At 39.2% G+C, this 26,221-nt stretch overlaps 1 protein-coding gene across 1 annotated transcript in view; it reads left to right on the top strand.

Moving 5' to 3' along the window:
• Positions 1-25,996, top strand: part of SLC2A13 (solute carrier family 2 member 13) — a 141,097-nt gene extending 115,101 nt beyond the window's left edge. The window contains exons 8-10 of the mRNA XM_014868975.2: positions 18,144-18,265; positions 18,385-18,537; positions 19,648-25,996. Coding sequence (XP_014724461.1) covers positions 18,144-18,265; positions 18,385-18,537; positions 19,648-19,874 — 502 coding nt within the window. The 3' untranslated portion in view covers positions 19,875-25,996. The remainder of the gene's footprint in view (positions 1-18,143; positions 18,266-18,384; positions 18,538-19,647) is intronic.
• The last annotated feature ends 225 nt before the right edge of the window (positions 25,997-26,221 follow it).

Raw genomic sequence — 26,221 nt, 5'->3', positions numbered from 1 at the left:
AGATTTCAGTCTCCTGTGGCTGCCAGCAAGGCTGTTTATGTTGCTGTGGTTGTCATAGAAACCCAGGGAGACAATTAAAGCATCCACATATTTTTCAAGAAGAATATAGCATTTGGGTTCTGTTGGATGTTGGAAACTCAGTGGCTGGCAGTGGCCCTGGGGAGAGAGACTGCGCAAGAATAAATCTGACCGAGTACAAGTCAGAGCTTAAGCAGCATGGGTAATGTGCACTGGGTGTGCCTGTAAGATCGTGCATGGACCACAAGCAGTAGAGATGTATTGTTCATTATTTAATTAGTTACATAAGCACAACTGGTATTAGAATAAGACAATGAGGAGTATCTTGCCCAGGGCACCAGCACAGGCAGGTGCTTTGCTGCCCTTGGTATTTCTGAACCAGTTAACAAAATAGCTGTTGACATGCAAGTCTTGCTGCCTCCAGCTCTGCCCAGGGACACATAAAGAATGGTTCCAAGACAGTGAGCAAGAATATTCTTGAATTATTTACTTTGTAGTAAAAGAAGAAGAGCTGTATCTTTTCTTTCAGTGTAGTCTCACAGTTCTGCACTGGGACTCTGTTTTCCAAGATTCAGGGAAGTTTTGCACTTAGCAGTAACACAGGAAGCCTTTCAGTTCTGTTCTTCATGAACACTGAATTATGAAATCCCCGTGAACTTCATAAAAAGCATTATCTCACTTGTACAGATAGGGATGCAATGGCAAGGTTCCAATAGGCTCAAGTGGCACAACAGAGGTCATGGGTAGAGTCCCTCTGTCAGCCAGGACAAGATGTAGAGGTGATTGCTTTCAGTGCTGTGCTTTCTGAATGTAACCCAAAATCTAGGGGTTTTCCCCACAATTACAATTGCTCCCGCAGTACTCAGAGAAATTTCTCTCTTGAAATTTCTCTGTGTGTAATTGCAATACTCATAAAGGTCAGCCAATAATGAAGAAACTTTAAATTGCATTACTACCCTTACAGTTGAAAAAATGACTGCAAGGGAAAGAGGTACTTACAGAGCCTTGATGTGACATTAACCTTGACATGAGTATGTTGTCAAGACGACAGCAGACCCGCAACTGAACTAAAATGCTCTCATGAGCAACTCTGAGCAGTCTTCCTCTGGAGAGAATGATGTTGATTTTATACAGTAAACAATTATGAAGAAATAATAACATCATCGTCAGATCAGAGACAAGCCTAGAAGCCATCCTGTCCACACAATTAGCTGGCAGGTCTCCACAGTCCCTGAAGGAGAATGACTGGGAACAGAAATCTGTAAAGAGAGAGGAGCTGAGTGATTTGCTTTTTTCAGCCATTTTTATTAACTTTGTTAGAGGAACATCTCCTTGCCAGGGGAGTTTAATGCTTCATGGAGAATTCTGCCTTTCTCAAAATAAAGAGGCCCTTCCCTCTCAAAGGGCAGTCAGTGCAAAGGCGAGAGTGAAGAGCTCTGTCTTTGGGAAGCGCTATTTTCCTCTAGCCAGTGCTCTCCTGAGCATCTTCCTTCCATGTAAAATGAATGGCAGGTTTACAGATTATCAGTAATGCTGTCAGGTTTCACTGTGTGCCTGTTGCTCATATCTTCTAGTTTGCTGAGAGGTTTAAATGTGTCTTGGAAACCTGTTTGGGGGAAAAGTGGGTTTGAATTGCCTGTGCAGAGAGAGGAAGCGGGTCAGGCAGGCAGTCAAACCCTCTTTCCTAGCTTCAGGAGTGTGCTGATGACCTTGGCATTCGAGCCTGGATGCTAACTAGATTCCACTAGTTAGAAAAAATAAATTCATGGGAGTTCATTAGCAGGATTCTCAAACAACAGATTGGTTTATTTCCAACAGGGGACATACCACTGTCAGAGGCTTGAGAGTGTTCTGCAGAGCTTTACATTCATGCAGTGGTGCCTGTCATCTAATGCATAGCAGATGAGACTCTTAGAATTATGAGAATACTTTTTCTTTGTAAGAACATTAGATTTTTCTAAAAATACCATGTTACTTTTCCCCCTTGTAGATAGACAGACGCGTAAGTTCATTATGCTTGTTTTGCATCATGACAGATACATTTGTAAAAGTTCTTGTGACTGCTTTACTAATGAAAAAAAAAGAATGTATGTGTGTATTTACACATTTGAAGGCTGAGAATCTGTTTTCAGTATGTCATGGGAAACAGCATTACAGACCTTTGCTGTTACCAAGGAAAGATTAGCCCCAGAGCAATCTTTCAGGAATTAAGTGCTCTGATGTCCATGGGTAGATGTGGCTTGTTTTGTCATGCAGAAAGTATTGGTAGAAGATTTTACTGCTGAAATGATTATTTGAAACCTTTCTACAAAGGTCTGCATTGAAAATTCATTCTTAACTCAGCAGTAATTAGACGAGAAACAAGTATTTCTCTTACCAAGCCGTCAGATAAATAGATGACGATTATACGTAAGATTACGGTTCTCATATTTACCATGTGAAAAATTATAGTAGAGGGAGTAAATGATTCAGGAAAGTAGCAGGATTAAGAGAATATTCACATCTGCATGTAGCTTGGCAGCACTCAGAAGAGTTGTGATTATAACCAGCAGTCTTAGAGAAATCTCTTGATTAACAATGTGGTAAATGTTGGCTAAATTGAAATATTCATCATTTCAGTAGGAACCAGAACATAAAACACCCCCTCTCTACCTCAATATTGTTTAGAAAAGAAAATCAAGATATATGTAGAATTATATTTTGATTATCTTCCCCAGTGCTGGTAAGTATGAAAACCTGGAGCAGCTGGGTGGCAGGGCACAATCATATTTGTCCTGTTTGATTAGAAGTATGTACTTCAGCACAATAATATCTAATATGTATTAGTGAGGTGTGTGAAAACAGAAATTAAAAGAAGATCTGAAACTGATTATAGTCTTTGTCAGCCAAAGCTCTAAGATCTTTCCTGGGAGGAGATTATCAGACATGTAATCACAATCTAATGGTTGCATATATCAGTGTGATTTGTAAAAGGGATGTAGAAGAGGAACTAAGAAATCTTGTAAGCATATTTTAAAGCCATTTCTGCTAACTGGTAAGAGCAAAGAGGAAGAATAGAAGGATAAAGTAATACAGAATACTGTGTCCTTAATCCTTGATGAGCCTTTCTTATTGGTGATGCAGGAGTAGGTATTAAAATAAGTGGAATTTTAATGTTCAGATCCTTTCAACCACTCTTCCTGCTCAAATCTTTAAGACATTGCACTTGAAAATGATTTTAAAAGGAAATTATTTCATGGTGGAGCTGAGAACCATAATAAGATCCTTTTAAGCATGTATAAAGATGGTGAAATCTATATATGTGCTGAAATATTATAAGGGGGTAATTAAATAATTGAGGGTGGAATTTTATTGTAACTTTAATAGAAGCTAGTCTTGTCTTTTTTTTTTTCAGCTGTTTAACTTGCTAAAGAGGGAAGACTTTTTTTAGTTACCGTTATAACATAATTATATTTTAATTTAATGCCTGTACAAATAAGGTACTTCGTATATTATAGCTGCATTTTAGGTCTAAAATAGTGAGCAGAACAACAAGATAATCTAAACTGAAACTATTTACATTCCTTTCAGATAATTACTTAGGAATTGCTATTAATAGCTCTAACACAATATTTCTGCTCAACCAGTGGCAAATTCTGGATTTTTGAAAAGCCCTGTTTTGAAGTGAGTGTGTTCTGACTAGGCAATGTTTAGTTTTTATGCTGAAGACAGAATTTATTCGTTGGAGACACCCAGCACAAAATAGGATTTTAAAGCGGGACTGGTTAGGTTGAAACATTGTCTACACATTTGTTATCTGCCCATTCCTTTTTATTGCACTTTGCTGCTAAACATGCTTCTGGATCTTACTCCAGGTTACTAGTTAAAAGGCATTCTGGTAGGGAATGCCAACTGCTATTTGGGTTACTTGGTACAACTACTTCAGATGCTTGTAGCATTGAGGTAATTGGAATATAATAACAAAAGTGGCCCTTGAGCTAAAATATTATCGGTCAAATGCTGGTGTCTAGAAAAATTGTATTATTTAAATGGAAAAATGTTTGAGTCAGTGCTCTTCATTTTAAAAGTGGTCCAAAGAAGAGGGTATGGTGTTCAAAATTTAAATACACACCTGCTGAAGAAGCAAGGTTTCAGCTTTTTTCAGTCATTCTCTGGTCAGCTGAAGGGAAACTAAAAGGGAAATACTCTTGTTCCCTATTTAAAAAGCATGTTTGCTCCTGGCTGGCAAAAGAGATAGAAAAGCAAAGGAGAAAAAAATGTCAGTGTGTACGAGAGAATTGTCAGTCACTCATCAGTGTGCTTAGAGGATGAGAATAATTCCTGCAGCTTTCCTCTCTGCCTTATGAAATGTACATTAGAGAGCTTTTATTGCCCATAGGAGCCTGCTGCTAATTAGCTTCTCCAGCTGCTCATCTTCTTAGGGCCAGACTGGGAGGGGTCGGTGCCTCCTCGCTCCTGGGGCCGTGTTCAGCAGGGGCAGCGCAGAGCCCAGCCCTGCTCGTCCAGGGCTCTGAGAGGGGCACAGCAGAGTGGGAGCTGCAGGGAGCTGCTGCTGGGACAGAGATGGGATTTCCCCTCCTGCCTTGGAGCCCAGGAAAGGGAGCTGACTCATATTCAGGAGCATGTGGAATTTTTTTTTTTCTCTGAGGGGAGAATTTCCAATAGTTGTTTTTCACATTTATTTGGTTATTGACTGTGAAAACTGAATTTAAATAAAAATAATTTGTGATGACTGTCTCAGCAGATTCCTTTAGGCTTTTACACTGTGAAATGGATTTACTAAAATTAAATTCTCTTTTTGGAGGGTGGAAAATATTTTGGAAAGACCCATGTGGTAGAGGATTTTTACTGATAAAGAACATTCAACAGGGCCAAACCCAGACCTCCATATAGAAGCTTGTACCTTTTACAGCATCCCTAATCGATATCTTACATACCTTTATTCCATACTAAGTAATTCTTCAATAATCACAACACTGTATACAGTAAAATTTTCATATCTTCCCTTTTTAAAAGAATTAAGTTTTTAGATTATTTTTTACTTTTGAGGGAAAACAAATAAACATATTTCTGCAGTAGGACTGTTGAATAACTCAATATGTTTGATAAGTTTAAGTCATAGAAATTACTGTACATGCTGTTTGCACATGTGGTTCATTTCCTTGAGAATGGAGGCAGTAACATCAATCTCTCGCTGGCACAAGAGGAACTGGAATTATTGATTCCTTTGATTTAAAGTCGTGGCCTTACTTTAACTCAGCTCGTTGGTACAGGCTAGGAAGTGGGCAGTCTGTGAGGTGGCAGGTCATAACTTCTCAACAGCAGTGCTTTGGACAATTCTTCCTCCTTGCAGGATGCAGAGACTTCCTTTTGTCCTGTAGCTTTCCACAGCTGTCACATTAGATTTGCATAGATAATAGTAAGGGACAACTTTGAGGTTCTGCTTGATTATTGAGTTCTTCAGGCCTGTAGATTCAGCTGGGGTGTGTTCCCATTTAGCATATTTTCTTGGGAAAATAACTATTTTTAAAAAGCACTTATTTATATAAGACTCTTCTTAGATGTCAGAGGCCATGAAAGATAGATGATTGCTTTGGTTTCTGCTGAGTTCTTCGACTGTCACATCCCAGACTGCTGAGTTGTGTAATAACAATGAAGACTTTGGAACCCAAAGTTCATAAATTTCATAAACTAGAGATAATGTAATCATTTACCATTTATGTATTTTATACAATTCGTTAGATTAGGCATGGGTATTGCACCTGCATGCACAAATCAAAGCAGAGCAACACTCTATGTTAAGTGCTCGCTCTCACAAATCAGGCATGAAATAATTATCTTGTTTGAAGTGTTCTTCGAGCCTTAGGGCTTCATTTTCAGTTACAACATTAATGATTTGCAGTGAATTTTAGGGCTCACAGCAGAGGAATCTTCTTTGGAGAGCTCTGCTGGGTGATTTAATTCAGAGCCTCCCCAGTACAGCAGGGATGGGTGGGGATGCAGTGCTTCATTCCCCTTCTGAAACAGGTTTCTCTGAGCTTTTTAGGGCAGAGCTATTGCCACCTACTGGAATCAGGGAAAAGCTTTGTTTAAAAAATACTGTTCCATCATCTATTTAAAACAACGAATGCAAAATCTGAAGTATTGTCTGGTTAGATTTCAGTTGTGATGGCAAACAGCTGCTGGCAGTAGTTAAAATTTAATATTTGTGTCCAAATTGCTGTTACAGAAAACGAATGTCACAGTTCAGTACTTAGATGGAAGGTTATGGTGGTCAGAACGTTACTGTTAGAACTATTGAAATATAGACTTTATATGTACGTCAATAACTGGAAATTAAATAGAGTAGGGAAGTGCTAAAAAGGCATGCTAATGCATGTAATATTGATCTCTGTTTTAAACTCCTCGTCCTTTTGTGGTTTTTGTCTCAGTTTCAACAAGATTAGCAAATTTAGAAAGTTCCCCCCCCACACTTTTTGTTTCAGTAAGAATTTCCAAAGGTTTGATACTGTATTCTCTCTTCAATTCCCATTGAAATATGGGGTTAACTGAGCTTTTAAGGTATTAACAGTGCTATGGAAAATCGTTTCTGCACAGTGCTGGTTTGTCTGGGAGCACAGGGTCTACTGCTGGGGAATAAGCAATAAACTATCTGCAAAGCCTCAGCAGTGTGCCTGCAGCTGCAGAGCAGACCCAGGCTGTGTTGGAATTGTGTCACCACGTCCCGCCTGTGATTTGAGTTTGGGGTTTGGATGGGATTTGCTTTGTTTTTCTAAATTGAACTATAAAATCTTGCCATTCCTTACTAACTTCACATGCCAGGTTTCAACATTAAAGTACAGTTTTTATGGTATGTACTCTGTATGTCTAAAACTTTGGGGTAGTTAAAAGCAATAATTCTTTTTCTCTTTAATGTTTTCTAAACTGTTTGGAAGCATTCAGAAAAAACGGATTGTTTTATATAACCTATTTCATTTGGAGAGTGAACTTCCAGTGAATATTTATGCTGAGTTACCTTGATAATAAGTTAAACAACCACCTTGATTTCTTTTGTCTTTAATTACCAGAGTCTTGGAAATGCTTTTGACAATTGTAACTCAAGGGATGCTTTTGACATTATGACATTCCTTTGATACTACCATTCGCACATGGTGGACAAGCATCAATAAAAGCTACTTGTAAGTTTAAGTAAGAATAGGAGGTCTGGATGGAATTTGTTTAAATCAACTTCAGATGTCTAAAATTGTGACCTTGAGCTGTCTTGTAGTTCCTTGACTAATGGAGTAGAAAATGTTCCTTTTTGTTCCTTTGCAGCTATTCTTTGCCTGTGTTTTAGAGAAAAGACTTTCATATGCCATGCCAGCAGTTCTTGCATGCTGTTCTGTTAATATTTCTTCAGTTAATATTAAAATATTTATACTTATTATTATTGAGCCCTACATTCAGCCCTTCCCACCAGTGTTCATTGGAACGATCTATCTTTATATAGCATACAAAAGAGGCATCTCCTGGGAGAACTGATATTTCTGCAGTAGTTAGGCAACTGCTTGATATTTCTGTTATAAGCAAAAGAACTTTGGAATTATAATTATTAAGAAAATGAAATTTAAATTCAGGTGAAAAAACAAATGAGATTAAACATCAGGTGGATATTTATTTTATGGTAAACCTGAATGAAATTCCAAAGTTCTGCATTTGACATCATAATCTTCAGACCGGTTTGTTTCAGTAATTTTATTATTGAGTGTCTATGCTGCAATCAGAGCGACTAAATACTTTTAAATCTGGAAAGCAAAGCTAGAAGTTCTCCTATCCTATTGCCTCAGTTGTGTCAGTAGTTCGATTGCAGTCTGGTGCTCCATCCATAAGCTCTCAAACATGTCAGAGCAGGCATGATCCAGAACTTCCACCAAAACCACCAGGAGCAGCAGAACAGTTGCAGTTCAGGGAAGGACCAGGAGCACTGAGGTACAGCGAGGGGTCTGCTCACAAGTGAGAGCTTACTGAGCTAGTCCATCATGGATGTTCAGTGCCAGCGTGTCTTTAACAAAAAATACTTGAATCTCCTACATTTATAAGTATTTTTGTCCTGAAAGAGCTCTAACAGAATGAAGCCTGCCTGCCTGTAGGCAGGAATATAGAGTGACTAAATCTGTCTGGTTTCTGCTAGAAAGCCTCAGGCAGCACAAGTTAGCTCTGGCAGCCCCCAAGGTGACTGGTAGACACTTTCCAGTTAGTGCTCATCTCTGAAATTCCCCGGAGGTTTGTCTTTCAGAAGAAATGGCCAAATCATTAATGAGCACTCCCTCCTTTCAGAGAAGTTGGGGAAGCTGGCAATGACTGGATGAAGCCAGACTGGATGTGCGTGCTCACTGCTGAAACGGATTGTTCCAAAGAGGAACTATTCCTGTGTAACCACAGAAAAGCCACTAAACAATCTTTAGAGCACATTCTGGGGTCACAGGGAGTCCACAAGCCTTTCTCAACCATGATGGCTGCCAGGAGGGAAATAATAGCTCATTCTGTTTCCAGAATGTCTCTGTGATACCTTTTTGCTGGTTGTCATGCAGAGACAGCTTTGTGCTTATATTTTAAATTTGTGAAATGGCATCTACTTCGCAAGCAGTTAAATATTCCCAGATGTCATTTTTTGCAAGGATTTGCCATGTGCCTGTGCTCTTGCTGTGGCATGAGATGTTTCTTTTCAGTTTGTACTTGATTGCAGTGAACACAATTAAATGGAGCTTTTGTGGCAGCCACCAAGGTGCTGGGAGCAGGAATTCTCGTGTCCCACTGGCCACTCTGTGTGCAAGTCACATCACTGAGCCACAGCCCCACCACACACATCACATCTCCATCCAGACCTGTACATGAATACATGAGTGTTGTAGCACCTAAATTGGGTGAGTTTTTCCACTCCATCTGGTAGAATGCAGTGGGTTTCTTATAATTTTTTATATTACTGTCATACTAAAGTACCTATTGATCATGGCAAAGACTTCAAAATGTTGGGTAGTATCACTTCCATCATATTTACTCAAATTTCTAAACATTCTTTGCTGGTCTGCACCTCTGGAAAGTTCTTCAAGAGTTGATAATACCTGAAAGAAGGAAATATAAGAACTGCAGCATTTAACTGAAGTCTTTCAGTATGAGAATTAGGACTGAACTAAACTGTTTCTTTATCTCTTACTGGATCTTTCTTATTTTGAGGATTGGCTGAGACTTTTTTAAAACTGCACTGGAATCTGGGAGGCTTCATGACTTACTGAGGGCATGCTGCTGGAGTCCACCTTTTATAAAGCATTCATAAAGTGGTTGGGGTTCTCATTAGTTTGGAAGCTACAAGAAATAGTAGAACATGTCTTGAAAGAGAATAAAAGATTTAGGGTTACTAACATTGTTCAAGGACATGAACAAATAAAATTTTTTTGATGAGAGGTAAAATCTCAGTAGACCACTGGGCACAATTGCTTGTAGAGCCACAAACCGTAGCGACAGGATTTGCTGTAGGGACAAACCCAAGATTTATATGCATACTAAGAATATTTCAGTAAGAATTGTCAGACAGTTTAGTGATTGTGACTCACTCTGTGGTTATTTTTATTTTTTTTGAATCCGTGTATTCTACATATGAAAAAGAAGGAAAAGTTACTGAAGGTCTCAATCTTTAAAGTACACAGATATAAGTTTTCTGTAAACCATTGGAGTGTGTCCTTGCCAGGGGGAAAAAGGGCAGAAATTTTACATTGCCTGTGTTGCCTTCTGAGCCTTGCCTGAAATGGCTCACTCTTTTATTGTTGCTTTGTCATAGACTTCATTAGCTAGTAAATACACAGAATTATGTTTCAAGTTGCAGAAATGTATTCTTGTGTCTTTTCATGAAAACACTTCACAGCTGTGGGCTTTGCTTCTCCTTTAGCACTACCCTGCTGTAACTTTAACCTTGTATGATATCAAATTCCAGTGAACCTTTTTCTGATGTTTTTGAGAAATATTTTCTGCCACTGAATATCAGCATATCAGGCTTCTGAGTTGTACTTTAATTTGAGAAAAAATTCCTCAGACTATATATATATATTTAAAAACCATTATATTTACCACCCCAAGGAAAAAAAAATAAAAAGAAAAGAAAAGGTATCTTTAAACGATTTACTCAGCTTTATAAAGAATCTCTCCAGAAATAATTACCAGATTGTGCTCTTGTTTATTTGTTGTATACACACTTATTTTATTCTCCATCTTGTCATTATCACTGGTGGTATCACTGAGTTTTTCAGTTATAAACCTTGAAGTAGTCTTTTGGCTATACACAATAAACCCACTTTTTTTATGCCTTCTAAACTGAAGAATACCTAATTATTGCAGGTACAATTTCAACCTGTCAGGCCCTTAGCTGGTATTAACCAAGTTGTTTTCTGCCAGCTGCTTGTTGAGTGTACTCTTAGACTTAGATATAAATGGATGTAGATGACTCCCCTGTGCACTCAGTTTGTTCATTAATGTATTTAGATATTTGAGGATTTTATTTAAATTATTTTATTAAATGCTAATTTTGTTTAAATATATATTAAAGTATTTTTAAATCCTTTTCCACAAAAGAGTGCAAAATATCTTTTTTGCAAAATCAGGACAAAATATTTATGATATTTCTGTTCTTTTTTTTTTTTTTTTTTTTTGTCATCTGCTGCATGTCTTTGTTGAAAATTGGAGCAGTTTTGAAGCATTTCACAAAAAAATGGAAAAAAGAAGGCACGTTCCTTCTTTTGTTTTCTCTGAACAGCTCATTTTGTACCTGGAAGTGTCCAACATTGAAAAAAACTACAAAATACTGTATTTTGAAGCTGTGACCTATTATCTAGTCATTGAAGTAGTTGAAACAATCAAAAATGGCAGAAATGCATAAAGGACAGTGACATTCAGCTAAGATGCTTATGCTCAAAATTAATTAAGTTTTTGCATTTTGATCAGCTTTTAATTTGAATTCTGTCCATTAAAATTCTGTACTTATGTCTACTATGTATTTGTTAAGTGAACAGTTGATTATGTTTCATAGTTCTATGATTTCTCACAAGTTCCTGTGCTATTAATATAATATTTGAATTATTTATGATTATGAAATAATACAATTGAATTATTACTAGTTAATTCTAATTTGTACTGGAGTAAACCAAATGTGTCCAGTCAGAATCAAAACTAGGACTAGGATAGGACACGGTAGAGCACAGAGACATCAGATGTTTCCTGACACTTTTTGTGACCATCTGATACTTTGGAAGAGTAGGAGAAAGCTTGGAAAGAAAAATAAGTCAACCTCTTTGTGGTGGGATCAAGGTAATTGTGTCTCCTGTAACAAAAATCTGATACATACTTATTTCTGCTCCCAGCTTTTGAGTGCACTGTCAGCTGCTGTGAGGTCTGAAATGGTTGGGCTTTAATTGGGTAAACATTATTCTGCATTTTCCTGGTTTGAGTCCATTTCTCAAGGTAAAGAATATACAAAAGATGATGGAGAAGCCTGTTGGACAGAGTTCAGGCAGTAGCAGAGATTTGTCTTTCTCCCCTCCTGGTAGATATGATGAAGAATGCAGCTTGAAACCCATGGGGTGTGACAGCAGAGTGGGGAATTGTAGCTGACAACTTGGACAGCTTTTCACAGCTGAAATTTCTCAGCTTGTGAAAGTGTTTGAATTAAAACCTAAAGATTCTTAGGTAAATAAATAATAATATTAAAAATTTATATTCATCTGTGATCAAGTAGCCAGGACAGAGGTAAATTAGAAGAGTGTGCTAATTCTCTTGCAAGTGTGTGTTCTGACATGACTGAGAATCATGGAATCATTTAGATTGGAAAAGGCTCTTAAGATCATCAAGTCTGTAGTTATAATGGATAGATCCTGTAGCAGGGGGTCAGTGTGATAAAGACTTTTTTCATCATGTGCAGATGCACCCATTATCTGCTGAGGTGCAATTTGCTTTCTTTGCTGTGAACTAAACCATTTTTCCAAGTTTTTGAAACATATGCTAGTATTTTAAAAACTCTTTGCCAGTTGTAGCAAAAGGCTTCAATAAGTGTCCCAAAACTGTATTTTATGCAATGAAGGTTAAGCAATGTGTAGCTGAATCCCATGAAGGTTTATGGAATAGTTTTCTAAGGCTGCATCTGTTTCTTCTTTTCTGACTATCTGAGGTTTTGGAGGTGTTTTGGTTTGGGGTTTTCTTTTGGGTTTTTGGTTTTTCAGTTGCTGTTATTTGGTGTAAGAAGCTTCATCTGCATATTTTTTGGTAACATCTGGTTTAATGGATGAATTATTTCTCTGTGTAAACTATAAAGTCAAAGTGATAAATGCAAATTTCTACAGAGAGGTATGGAGCTTCTGAGGTGTGGAAGACAGTAGCTAGGGGACTGTGAGAAAGCTTGAAATTATTGATTCAGACATTATTCAGGTTTAAAGAAATCTGTTTGCCTTCAGGTCGAGTTGCAGTTCGCTTGATGCTTCAGACAGCATCTTACTGCTTGTATCAAAAAGGAGCAAGGATTTTTCTATAAAACAGAATATGCTGATTTGTAGTGAAACTACACCTCATGTTTTAACTGGGTTGTGCTAGTATAACTATTTTGGATGTACATGGGTGGATTTGAGAGGACAGGGTAGAGGCAATTTCCAAAGTTCTCCTTAGTTACATGTCTGAGTACCACTAAGTTCTTATACAGTTCAGCTGGTACCTTGCTACATCCTGCCCTCTAAGGTAGACAGGAGTTTGTTCAGACAACTGAATATCTTTAGCAGAAGAAGGGGGGCTTGAACTTGTGAGAACTAATCCAAACGTTGAGATTCAGATTCTTCTACAAGATGAGTAATTGTTTGTGGATAAACAATCTTAGTTGTTCCCAAGCATCATCCACAAAAGCCTTCCTCCATCCAAACAGCAGCTACTCTGAATTATGTCTCTTTTGTCCTCGGTCATTTCCATGACAGACTTCAAATGAAAACATGAGTCAATAAACTTAAATAAATTTATATTGGTCAGTGGATTGCCATGATATAAAAGTCAGCACTCTACACAGGAGACTTTAAAAATCTCCTTGAAGGAGATTTTTAGTAAATCAAATGTATTTATGTTACCCTTGAGACTTAAATTGTAGATTATCATCATCCTGATAAACCAGGCACAAAAGGCTGGCATAACAGCAGTCCTTAAGTAGTTTTACTTGTGCTAGAACAAAGAAATGGGGGATTAGTGAAACTGAATTAACTATAAAATCTTTCTGTGTCATCAGTACCTGATTTGTCAAAGTTTATCTCAGAGTGAAATGTGTAATTTTAAATATGCTTGTTCTAACAAGCATTTTACAGAGACGGACGATCACATTAGTGTTTGTCTTCAGAAGTAATTTCCTTTGCTTAAATTGATTTAAATTTTGATCTTTTAATATTTTTTATCTAAATCCATTTAAGATGCTTCTGAAGGGCTTAAAAGATAATGAGAAGTCGGCAGCTTTCATATTAAAAATATATTAAATATATGTGAATATGTTCACAATGAAACAATTCACACAAAAGCTGTATCTTTAGGGCTAGACAGTCCTCACTATTCAGCAAAGCAAAAATTAATGGATATTTGAGAAGAAAATCAAATTAGTCTGCCTTGTGCCTATGCTGTGTCTTGCCCAGCCATTTCTCACACTGGGGTTTTCAATGTTCTTCAGAATTATTGTACAGCCAAAATGGCTCGAGTATTAGGAAAATTTACATTGATTATCATGGAAATGGTTTTATCCTGTTTCATCCATCCTCCTTCGCAATAATATTTTAGACTCCCCACACTGGCTCTTTTCTTACCTTCTTTTATGTGCCATATGAAGGTAATTTAAGGAGATGGGGAGCAAAGCTTTAGCTCTTTTGAGCTTCAGACCATATCTGATAGAGGATGGATTCTGTGATTCTGAAATTGACCATATAATGCTTGTAATTTGAAAGTCTACCGATCTTCTCATTTATTCCCAGTCAGTTGAATTTTTTGCATCAATTGTTGGTAGGTCAGACTTTCACTAATCAGAACTGATGTTCGTCTTAAGTAGCCTGTAGAAAACACATAGCCAAAGAAATTCACATTAAAGGTTTTCAGTGTGGCATTTTCACATTTTTGGTTTGGCAGTAATTTCAGAGGCTATGATGTGGTGTGTCCCCACTGGTTGTACCAATGTGACTATTACCCAGCATATTGGAACATACAAACTCTTTGCATCAGTACCTGACTGCATCATTTCACTTGTGCCATTTACAGGGAATTGCCTGGATGGTCACTCAAAGTGTTGCAGTCAACAATTTAATGACCAAATGAGCACCAGGGATAAGTGGCATTCCTCAGGAGTCAATACTGGAACTGGGGCTGTTTAAGATCTTTGTTGGTGACAGGGACAGCGGGATCGAGTGTGCCCTCAGCACGTTTGCAGACACCACCAAGCTTTGTGGTGCTGTCAACACCCTGGGAGGAAGGAATGTCATCCAGAGGGACAGGATTGAGAGCTGGGCCCATGTGAACCTCACAGAACCACAGAATCATCAAGGTTGGAAGAGCCCTTTAAGATCAAGTCTGACATCAGCCCAGCACTACCACTGTAACCACTAAAGCGCATCACGCAGCCTCTTAAACACCTCCAGGGATGGTGACACCAGCACTCTCTGGGCAACCTATTCCAATGCCTGACCACCCTTACAGGGAAAGAACTTCTTCTAATATCTAACCTGAATCTCCCCTGTTTCAGCATAAGGCCATTTAATCTGCTTCTCTTACTTCAGTCACTGTAGAAGAGAGCAGCCCTTGTCTAACAACAATCTCTTTTTGGATAGTTGCAGACAGCAGTGAGATGCCCCCTGCCTCTCCTCGAGACTGAACAAACCCAGCTCCTCAGCCATTACTCATAAGATCTGTTTCCTAAGCCATTCATGGGCCTTGTTGGCCTTGGCTGGACATGCTCCAGCACCTCTGTATCCTCTTTAAAGTGATGATCCCAGAACTGAACACAGGATTTGAGGTGCAGTACAGTGCTGAGTACAGTGGGATGATCACTGCCCTGCTCCTGCTGGCCACAATATTCTTGATACAGGCCAAGATGTCATTGGCCTTCTTGGCTACCTGGGCACTTGCTGGCTCATATTGAGCCCACTGTTGACCAGCACACCCAAGTCCCTTTCTGCAAAACAGCTCTTGAGCCACTCCTGCCCCAGCCTGTAGCACTGCATGGGGTTGCTGGGACACAAGTGCAGGACCCAGCATTTGGCCTTTTGTGAACTTCCTGCAGTTTTTTCCTCAGCCCGTTGTTCAAGTCTGTCTAGGTCTCTCTGCAGAGCTTTCCTACACTCGAGCAGATCAACACTCTCACCCAACTTGGTGTTGTCTGTAAATTTACTGAGGTTGCACTCAGTTCCCACATCCAGATCATCATCAGGGATGTTATCATGCTGTGGAATAGGCTGCCCAGAGAAACTGTGGATGCCTTATCCCTGGAAGTTTAGAAGGTGCTCTGAGTAACCTGATCTAGTAAAAGGTGTCCCTACCCATGGAAGACGGGGTTGGAACTTGATGATCCTTACGGTCCCTTTCAGATCACACCATTCTATGATTCTTTGATTTTCTTCTGTGTTTCAGCTTGTGAAGGGATAGGTAGCTGCTCCTCTGCCTCTGTCATATATGCTCCCTTCATGCAGGGCAAAATTCAGAATTTTGTCTGGTAATAAACTGTATGCTAATTATAAATATGTTCTTCAGTAAAATAATAGGTCTTATAGGAACAGTGGTAGTAGTAGAATTAGCATAGTAATAGAGCTTGAACAAATCTCCAGCCTTGAAGGAGTTTTATTTTTTAACGTTCCCAGCACTACAAGATGCCAGCAAATGCAGATGTCTTTGCTTTTACTATGGGTACCATGCTGGTTTACAACTGAAGGATAAGCAAAGCACAGTTTATTACTGCTGGGTTTCTATTTAATCTATTCTCCAGTGCTGTTTTTCACATTTCATTGCACTGAATCTGCTTTTTTTGCAACAAAATTTCCTCTCAGTTAGGAACAGACAGCTGAGAATAGATAAGTGGCCTCAGTCACAGGAGGCTTTGGACACATCTGGTTTTCCCTTGTATCATTTGTGTTCCACTCTGTCAAAAGTGGGACACAACTGGGGAAAGATGTCAGGGGAAGGAAACACGCTGACCTGCCTGCAGTTGTGTCTGCATGAATCAGCATGTTGGTTTGTGCTCATGAAGATGGATGCAGGATAATAGACCAAGCATGTCTTTGTTTGCAGTTTTGCTTGAGAGAAAGCGTGAGGCCTCTCTGCAGAGCTGCCAATCTGGCTGGGCAGAACGGAGGAATTCATCTCAGCATCAAGATGCTTAAAAGTGCTCATCAGCTTGTATTCATTACAAACACCTGCAAATGAAATTTGCAGAACAGCAAAATAAGCAAAAATGGTGATGTTAAAGCAGTGTGAAACTGAGCACTCATGTGTTCTTGCAGTGGGCCAGTCTGTATCCAGGCACAAAGGATGTGTCTTTGAGAGGGATGTTCAGCTGATGTGTTTTCTATGTGTTTTCCATCTCAAGTGTGATAATTAATCAATGCCCTAGATGAGATGGCCTTTCCAGGGAACTCAGCAAGGCAGAGCTATGGAAGGGTAGAAAGGTGTACACTGGCACTGGCTGCATTGCCAACCCCAAATTAAGGGCTCAGCATTTCTCCATTTGATCAGGTGCTGCTCAAGTGCAAAGTGGAAGTGCAAATCTTACAGGTTATTGCCATTAAGGAAGCATTAGGGTTTTACCAAGGTTTCAGACATGCATTTTCACAGTATTTGTAGGGTTAACCTCTCTCTTTTAAATATTTTGGAGCTTTGGATTTCCAGCTGTCCTGAAATTGGATCTGGGACTTCACCATGATATCTTGCTTTAAATGTTGTCCTTTCATCAATGATGACATAGGGAAGATTTCTGCCCCAGGATTGCTGGTGGTTTGGTCATCAGTGCTTAGCACATTGCTGTTCAACTCTGAAGCATTGCAGGGTGGCTGTTACTCCACCATCCACAACTTGTTGCCCACCTATTGCCCATTACAGACGTTTTCATTCTGTTTTTCCTACTGTCAAGAGGATTGTATCCTTCACAGAAGTGCTCAACTGATTTGGAAATCATAACCCAGGCAGATGTTCAGCTCTCTGAGATTTCTTCTTTGCAAGTAAATAACATTGTTTGCATATGAAAGAGTAGTGTCTGCTTAAGTCTTCTCTCCTGAAAGTACAGGGTTTTTATCTCTAGGATGGTTTTTATCTCTAGGATGTGGTGGCAGCTGAAAAGTTTCACTAGTTACATATATGACTTGTTCCTTTAAGCAAATGTTAATTTTTTAAAAAATTACAACAAAAAATAAAGTTGCCAGTATGCCTTTAAAAAATGTTATATTGTTGGCTGTCAGGGGAAATACCTGATCTTATGCCTGTTCCTTGAAATATGGAATTCCCACATGGTCCTTGGAATGGAGGCATATTTTCTTTTGGTAGCTAATTACAAGCTCTACCTTCTCCTAAACTATTTCACTGTGTAGGAAGGAAATACACACCTCTTTTCTTCATGACTTCACTTGACCTTGGCACATTCCATAGACACTGCTGATTACACCTGAAGTGTGCTGCATGTAGTTGGTTCAGCAGTGGTGTAAGGACTCACTTCCACCTGACCTTAAATCCTTGTGTACAGCATCTTGAGCTCAAAGTCCTGCTGCTGCAGCTGTTTTTGCACTGTGTGATATTCCTGTGAATTGGGCTTGTTGGCTTTGATATCACCACTTCTGTAGTAAAGACTGGTTGCTTGAAAAAGATCTGTAAATACAAGGCAAGTATTTAAAGTCAGGAATGTTCTGCTTATTACTCTTCCTAAGACCAGTTTGAGAAAAAAAATGTTTCTGAATGTAGAACTTTGCTCAAAGATCTCAATAAATTTACAGAGATTCAGTTTTTTTATCTTGTACACTGGCCAGTTTTTATTAAGACATTACTTGCCATGTTTATATTGCAATGTCAGCGATTGCCTTGAAAATTCTTTAATAAAAAGGAGTTTTCTTGATTTTCAGGTGTTCAAATGAAACCGTATTCAAAAAGGAAGATTTATTTTGGGCATACAATTTCTGCCCCACTCCATACTCTTGGACAGCACTTCTGGGCCTTATTTTGTATTTGGTTTTCTTTGCACCTGGTAAGAAATACTTGTTCTTGCATATAAGTTTAAAATGTCAAATAGAGAAGCTACATGTTAAATCTAATTTTGAGTCCAGCCATTAAAGTGAGATTGATCCTTTCATTCCTAACTCTTAGGGATGGGTCCTATGCCCTGGACTGTGAATTCTGAAATTTATCCACTTTGGGCTAGAAGTACAGGAAACGCGTGCTCTTCTGGAGTCAACTGGGTTTTCAATGTGCTCGTGTCACTGACATTTCTGCATACAGCTGAATACCTGACATACTATGGTGAGTAACAGTACCTGTCCATATGTGCAGTACTGCCATTGGCACAGAGATTTTCTCTGGATTCTGGGTCCCTCCACTGGTTTTCCTATGAAGTGTCAAAGCAGTGTTCTCAACCCATTGTGGTTTTGTAAGACTAGAGATCTAATACAACCTGCTTGGATCATAGAGTTTAGTCTGGATTTCATAAGAAATATTTATTTTTGTCCTTAACTGAGAACCTAGACAGTTGATTAAAACAGAGAAGCTGGAAAAAAGCCACTTTTGATTTAATGAAATAATACTGGCTCCCACTTCAGGTGACAGCATCTGCAGTTTTCCAGTTTATGGTGACATCCAGGGCCAGTATCAGATGGTGCTTGCAGAAATACAGCTGTTGATAAAGTGCTGTCTGTGGGAGCCTGTGGAGTGTTTATCTGGTTACTGCTCACCCACTCCAGTACAAGTCTTTTAAATCACATTAATCTGCCAGGGAGTTGATGTGACCTTCACATCCTTACTAGTGCAGTGCCTTCCAGCTCTACTTGTTATTCCTATGAGCCATCAGTGTAGCAACACTAGGTAAATGTTTATTGGTCCTTTGGTACCTGCTCTGCCCCTCTAGGTATGGTGGATTGTGGGCAGGAACAAGCTCTTTCTCAGTATTAATTTTTACCACTTTTAAATAATAATTAGTGTATAATTCACAAACATTATTTTAATCCTGACTCATTTCTTTTGCTAGAGCTTTTTGTTTTGAGGACTTGTCTTAATGTGTCCTTCACTGTCAAGACAAACCAAGAAAGCTCTTTCCTTTCACATCTGCTTTTTTTTTTAATTTGTGCATGTGATTGTCTAATTGCTATTTATTTTAAGACCAGAGCCACTTGCCAGAAAGCATGTGTGTTATCTTTCACGTGAATTGGAATTGCCTTTGTCAATTCACTTTGCTGAGGAACGGGGCAAGAAAGAGTCCTTCTCCTACACCCACAGCCCCACAGCTCATTGTTGTAACCCTGCCACTCCAGTCTTTGCTTTTACACTCTCCTTTGCTGCTTCTGTCACTCCCTCTGCTCTGGCACAGAGGAGGGATGGGAAGCTCTGTGACTGACTGTGACTGATTTTACATTGCAGGAGCCTTCTTCCTCTACGCAGGGTTTGCTGCCTTGGGACTGGTTTTCATCTATGGCTGCCTTCCTGAGACTAAAGGGAAAAAACTGGAGGAAATTGAATCTTTGTTTGAAAACAGGCTATGTACATGTGGTATGTCAGATTCAGATGAAGGGAGGTACATCGAGTATATTCGGGTGAAGGGAAGTAATTATCATCTTTCTGACAATGATGCTTCTGATGTGGAATAATTTTCAGCTGCTGATGTATTTAATCATTTAAAAGCCTTCTGGGGGAAAAGCAGCTCTCTGATGACCTCACTGCCCTGCTTCTGGTCTGGTTCTCCTTTCTACTATGTATTTAAAAATGCCTTCATGTTCAAAAATGCTCCATTTGGGAGGAAATTCAATATGCTAGCATTTTCTTGATAACTAAAAGCAATGGCTTCCAATAGAGATTGAATTCCACAATTATGTGGCTGTACCAAGTGTGTGTGTCACTGCACCATCCCCAGATGTTTAGTAGGGTGCACTGTACCAGATGAATACAGAAGACTATCCTAGTTGGTCAGGGGCTGTCCAATACTCCAATACTGACAAAACCTAAAATAATCAAGTGGCTGATGAGAAAGCAGCTGGCAGCTGTTGGATCCCCATCCCATAGGAGCCAAGGAAGAAGCTCTGCTGTGCAGTATAACAAAGGATGAATGCATTATCTGCTCTAACAGTAACCATTTAAAAGGTTTAACTGATCGGGGAAAACACAAATACCTGCTGTATCTATCAGAGGGACATTTCCCAAATTTACCCAAAGAGAATTTCCATTATTTATTTGAGATAGCAAGTAGAGAGCCATACTCACCTGGATGGGGGTTCACTAGGGTGGTGTGTATCTGTGCTACACCGGGTTATCCACTCACTGCTGCTCCTGAGTACACTGCAGTTGGGAGTTTATGTTTGTGAGAAAAGCTGGCAAAATTAATTACTGATAGCAGGAAAACAGAGCTCAGTACGTGGCCACACGTACAAATGTGCTGGTATATATTCCTAGATACAACATAGAGGCTTCAGTTTAAAAGAAAAATCTATTTCTTTTCCTTTTTAGCATTTGAACATATTGGTTTGTGCCTAGTTTTGAACACAAAAATACCATTAGCTAAAAGAAAGTGAAAGAGGGCAGAGAGTTTGTGCTGCTAAATGCACAGTGGTCATCCCTCCTGCGCCTTTTGCTTGTGAATAATTATTGCCTTCAGTTTATCTCCATATGTGCAGAGCAAATGACTCCCAGCACATTTTCCTTCAAATTTCCTTAGTCAATTGGTGTCTTGCTGGACCTAAAGAGAAATATTAGCCATGGGCAGAAGCCTGCATCTCATATTAATTGCCTTACCAAAGCATTGCAAACTTGTCAAGAAAATGTCAGGCACAAAACTAACTTGGCTGCCTTTAGCATGGTAATGAAAATATGAATGGTATTTTATTCACCTGCCATGATTGCTTGCCTCGGCAAATTGAATTTTATGCAGCTACATAAAAATATTATGTTTTTTTTTTCTTTGTCCTGTCCTCACTGCTTTAGGTCTTCAAAGATATGAGTTTGAAAACAGCAACAATTCAAATTCTTATCTTTGAAACATTTGCTTCATGAAAGAATGTGGAAAAATTCCTCTGCCTGTGGGCTGACGCCCCTTTATTTGGTAAAAAATACATTTATTTTTCATTGTGTAAAGATTAAAGAAGTCATTAGGTTCATTAGCTTTTATAGATTTGGTTTGTGGGTTTTTCTTGGGTTGAAAAATATTTCTCATGTTGGATTGCTATCAAAACCAAGCCTGGACATGTGTTACTAAATTATTTTTATTGGATAAAATGGGATTTTGTTGTTGTAAAGAAGTCTGACATTATGTTATCTAATATTCTGTGGAGGGAGTTCTTATTCTCCAATTATTGACCTTCAGGGATTGGGTGTATTTTGGTTTCTTTTCTTTTTTCTTTTCTGTTAATGAGAGAAATATTTTTGGAAAGAAATCTTTTTAAGGAATTCTTCTGTGACTTGACTGGGCTAAAAGGGAAAAACATAGTAGACAGAGGGAATGTCAAATGAATCTTTGCAAAGAGCAGCTTGACCTTGAACGTCTTCTGTGCGGTGAGAGGACTGGATTCTCATGCCTTCCATCTTGCCTCCCTTTTAAGCGCACAATATTTTTATGCTTGAAAGCACCAGCTGTAGAAAATGCTGAGATCTCCAGATCTATCTGTTGAAAATGCTGAGGTCCTCAAACCTCTCTACAAATGCCCCCACCGTGGGATGTCTCCTTTCTGCTTTCAGCTCTTTGAAGCCTTCACTGAAGGTGCAGTACCTAAAATGAGAAAAAGAGATACTTGGCACAGAGAAGAACAAAATTGTTTCAAGGAGAAATTAACTTTTTTCTGAAACCAAAAATTGTGTTTGAAGACCTATATTGGAGGCAGTTTTGTTACCTAGAGCAGTGTTTGAATAGATGTGTAACAGCCAACATGTGTTTACACAGTTCATAGGTTTAAGTGGGTATTTACTGGCTTCTGGGGATGGAGGCTTAGGGTTGTGATGGCCCCAAAAGCAGGAGCCCACACTCACCTTCACACCTGTGAACGTTCCTTTGCTTAGTGTGTTTTGCTGGAGCAGGGGTGAGGCTGGACCCGGCGTCCCAGCGCCAGCCCCGTGTCAGCACTGACCTCACACTTGTGTCCCCAGGGAGAGGAATGCTGCAGGTATGGGGCATAACTGCAGTGAAGTCACTGGAAAGGTCACTGTCACGGGTCAGCAGCCTCTTCTGTTTTGCAGGCAGTGCTGGGGCTTTTTAGCAGCAGAAGACCGTCTCTCTCTGCCAACCTTGTTTCACATGGACCTTCCCAAAGGGGCGCTCAGTCGGGTACAGCACTGGGCTCGTTTTCTCACACAGGTTCAGTCCTACTGAAAACGCTTTTCTCAAGGTTTGTATCCCCTGTCCTTTCTCACAAGACTCAGTGACTGAAACATGCATTTTATTCCTCACTGCTACTGGCTATGAGGGTACAAAATACATTGGCTTCTTTATTGTCCCACCCTGTTCTGTGTCCACAGAAAGCAGGGTTTAAGTCTTCCTTTTAGGGTTTCTTCATGCCAAGACAGCATTCCATACCTTAAAAACACTGAAGATAGTACCAAGCATCATGTGTATTAAAAATGAGAACAGATACTTCAAATTAATCTTATGCTGTTAGGGTTTTATTTTTAGAATCTGTGAACATTTAGAGTTTAAGAAGAAAACTAGAAATATGTTTTTATTTTGCAAATATTTTTTATATTTATGAATATTTTAAGTTTTAAGAGATTTTTGCTAAAGGTAGACTTAGTAACATTCCAGATAGAGGAATCAAAATACAGTGTAACTGAATAATTTCTTATTACAAGATTTTCATTTATGAAGTAGTATAAATAATGTGTCTAAGCACAATATTCTTATATTCAGAGCTTTTTGCAGAAGATGTGAAATTGTTTCTTCACAAGGACTGCACACTTAATTCAGGTATTCTGTGCATCAGGAGTGCTAGACCACTAGCACTGTAGTGTAACCAACTATAGGTGGTTAACACCAACTATAAAAGAAACAAGTCCTGGTGCATTTTTAATATTTTTAACTTTAATTCATGTTAATTTGCATGTAGTATTTTTTTGATCATGCTGAGTAATAATTTGGCACTTTTTTCTTCCCCTTGTCACTTTGTTGATCAAAATAATCTTTTAACAAGAGAACCAAACCTGTTTTGAAAATAGTCAAAGCAAGGCTCAGGAGTCATTTGGAGGGCTGGAGTTGCATTGCTGTGTAGGCACCTTGCATCGGCCACTCTTGTAGACATTGTCTTGGGAGGTGCAGTGACAATGCTGGCAGATACTGTGGGGCAAGAATGGATAAATCACAAAGGACCGTTATTCCAACACTAACTGATTTTTTGCATGGGTTGATAATGCTGCAATTTACTCATGTAGGTGTTAGGGTTGGGAGGGGAGAAGAAGGAAATGATGCATCAAAGGCACCATAAAGTCAAGTTTCAGTGGAGATGGGTGTTGTAGCCAGCAGGAGCAGTCTATGGCTTGTCTCCCTTGTGGGGTGAGGATGATGGGGCGAGGGACTGTGCTTGGTCCTGTGGATAGGAATGGAGGGGCTGTAGGGGAAGAAGCACTCTAGTGTTGCTCTCCCGTGCCTGTGTGGAGGTGAGGACGTGGCAGTGGAGTTGGCAAAGCTAGTATGCTTTTCTATGGTGAAATCTCTTTTGCCATTCACAGTCGCTTGGGCTGAGCACTGAGGAGAAGTTTTGACCTTCAGGGGCTGCCACAGACCCTGAGCAGGGGTCTTGTCTTAGGCCATGGGAGTGCTGGGTGCAGTCCCACAGGCATTCAGTGGGCAAGGAAAAGACAGACCCTGTACTTCTCTGCTTTTTACCCAGCTTTCTACTTCTCATTGATGCTCTTCTAACATGGTTGTCTTGAAATTTTACGTGCGTAAGGGGCTTTGTTGGCTGAACATCACTACTGCAAAAGAGGCAGAATCTTTACAGCAGAGAATGATCTTGGGATAGAGATCAAGGCAGAAGAGACGTTTCTGCAAAGCACTTTAAAGACTAAGATATGCATGCACTTTTTTTTGTGAGAGAATCAAGCTAACCAAACCCATTCCTCTGCATTGGGAAGAAAATCATCTTCGTGTACCAGGCCAGAAGCAGATAATGCCACAATATGTGCTTTATGGCAAAATGTGTTTTTATTGCGGGTAACATTTACAGCTTACATGTAGCTGCTGCCTATAAAGTGACTCAATTGTTCTCTGGATTTTAACAAGTCATAATTTTGTGCAAAAATCTTAGTGGTTTTCTATCAATCTTCCATCACCTTGTGTACAGTACAGTTAAGCATAATCCACAAGTGGTCTAGATTGTGGCAGTGTTACAAATGTCAGCACAGTAAAATTCTAGGTGAACATTGTTAAAGAAATATTGTTGTTTGTGATACTGGGGGTTAAAATTCCTCAAAGGCAACTATATATAGATTTTAAAAGTCTGGGGGGAAAAAAGGCAGTTCTTATCTATTTTGTGTATGTTTTCATATAGAGAAAGAGTTTTTTATGTGCCAATAACCATCACTGTAGTGTTTTGTAAATGGGTGTTAATAGTGTTGCAGAGTTCTGTATATGAGAATATACTTTAGCCACAATGACCTGTTAGTGTGAACCAGCGGCATGTTTTTAACCTTACTCACACCTCTCATCAGAGGTGCTCACTCATTGGCTTCAGTAGAACTCACTCATGCCAGGGGAAGTTTGACAACAGTCAGGCCTCAAGAATACAGACTTCATCTAAATCTCTGCTTTTTCACATTGTCCTAGACAGTATGTTACATGTGAATCATCTGGCACATGTAATTTTAAAGCTTCAACTCCAGTTCAGTTACACTCCTTGATTTTGTTGAGAAAAATTTTGTCAGAATTTGCTTTGGCCTTTCATCACATTTATATAAATAAGGAGCATACTGATGAATTATGAATATTGTCCACCTATTTCTAAAGGAACCATCTGTTTCTGAAGTGTTAAAAAAAAGGCAAATTTCTCTTGCTGCCTTAAACATTACACAGACTTTGGAGAGGATTGAATGTATGACCATCATCGTGACTTCTGTAAGAGAAACTTCATGGATCCTCAGCAGGTGTGGAACGAGATGGTTTCATGGTGCTGGGATGCTGTGTTACACTGCAGGCCCTGCCTAGTGCACGCCTGCCATCTGTTTGATTTCCAGTGTCCCAAGAGTCCCCGTGAATCTGACAGGATTTTTCATGTGCTTGATATTCTCCATGTGCTCAGTGTCCTGCTGGTCCGGGACCTCGCTGGGAAGTGGCACGAGTCATGTCTCTGCTTTCCATTGTGAATCTCACTCCTCTACAAAATGGTTAACCGGATCTTTGTGTGACAAATGCCATGTAGAATATTTGAGACATTACTGGGGACCAAGATGATAGTAATAATTCCATGCTGAATAATGTGAAAATGGTGCCATCAGGCACACTGTAATCCCTGGGCATGGGTTATGGTATTCAGCACAAAACAGGTTTTGGCAAAACAATTTGCTGGGTTGTCCAAGTAATTTCTTAACCATGTCAAACATGTGCCATTTCCATTTCCAACCAGTCAAGCCTATAATGTATGAAAGTGTTGTACATTTTCTGAAACTTAAGTGATGTAAAATTATTTAATTGACTTATGATTGCTTTAATGAAGTTTGGTCTTTACATAAAAATAAATATCTTCAAAGAATTGTCAGTGCCAGAAGTGTAAATGAACAAAATAAAAGGTGAGATACAGAATTTTTCTCAAGGTTTCATTTGTTTGAGTATTTGGGTCACTTTTTAGAGTGGCAGTTTCACGTTGCTCAGCAAAATGAGCTCAGATAGGCCATGGGCTTCCCTGAAATAAGGGAAGGGTAAGAATAGCTTTGAATATTATCTTCATATGATGTTTTTCAAATCAGAGAATGGTTCTGTGACACCAGGTAAGTATCCCTTCCTTTCTGGAGGATTTGTTTGAAGAGC

The sequence above is a fragment of the Sturnus vulgaris genome, chromosome 5 (assembly GCF_052056855.1).
Source record: "Sturnus vulgaris isolate bStuVul1 chromosome 5, bStuVul1.hap1, whole genome shotgun sequence".
Classification (NCBI taxonomy): Eukaryota; Metazoa; Chordata; class Aves; order Passeriformes; family Sturnidae; genus Sturnus; species Sturnus vulgaris.
Note: the sequence above shows the minus strand (reverse complement) of the source record. Positions and strands in the feature narration are given on the sequence as shown.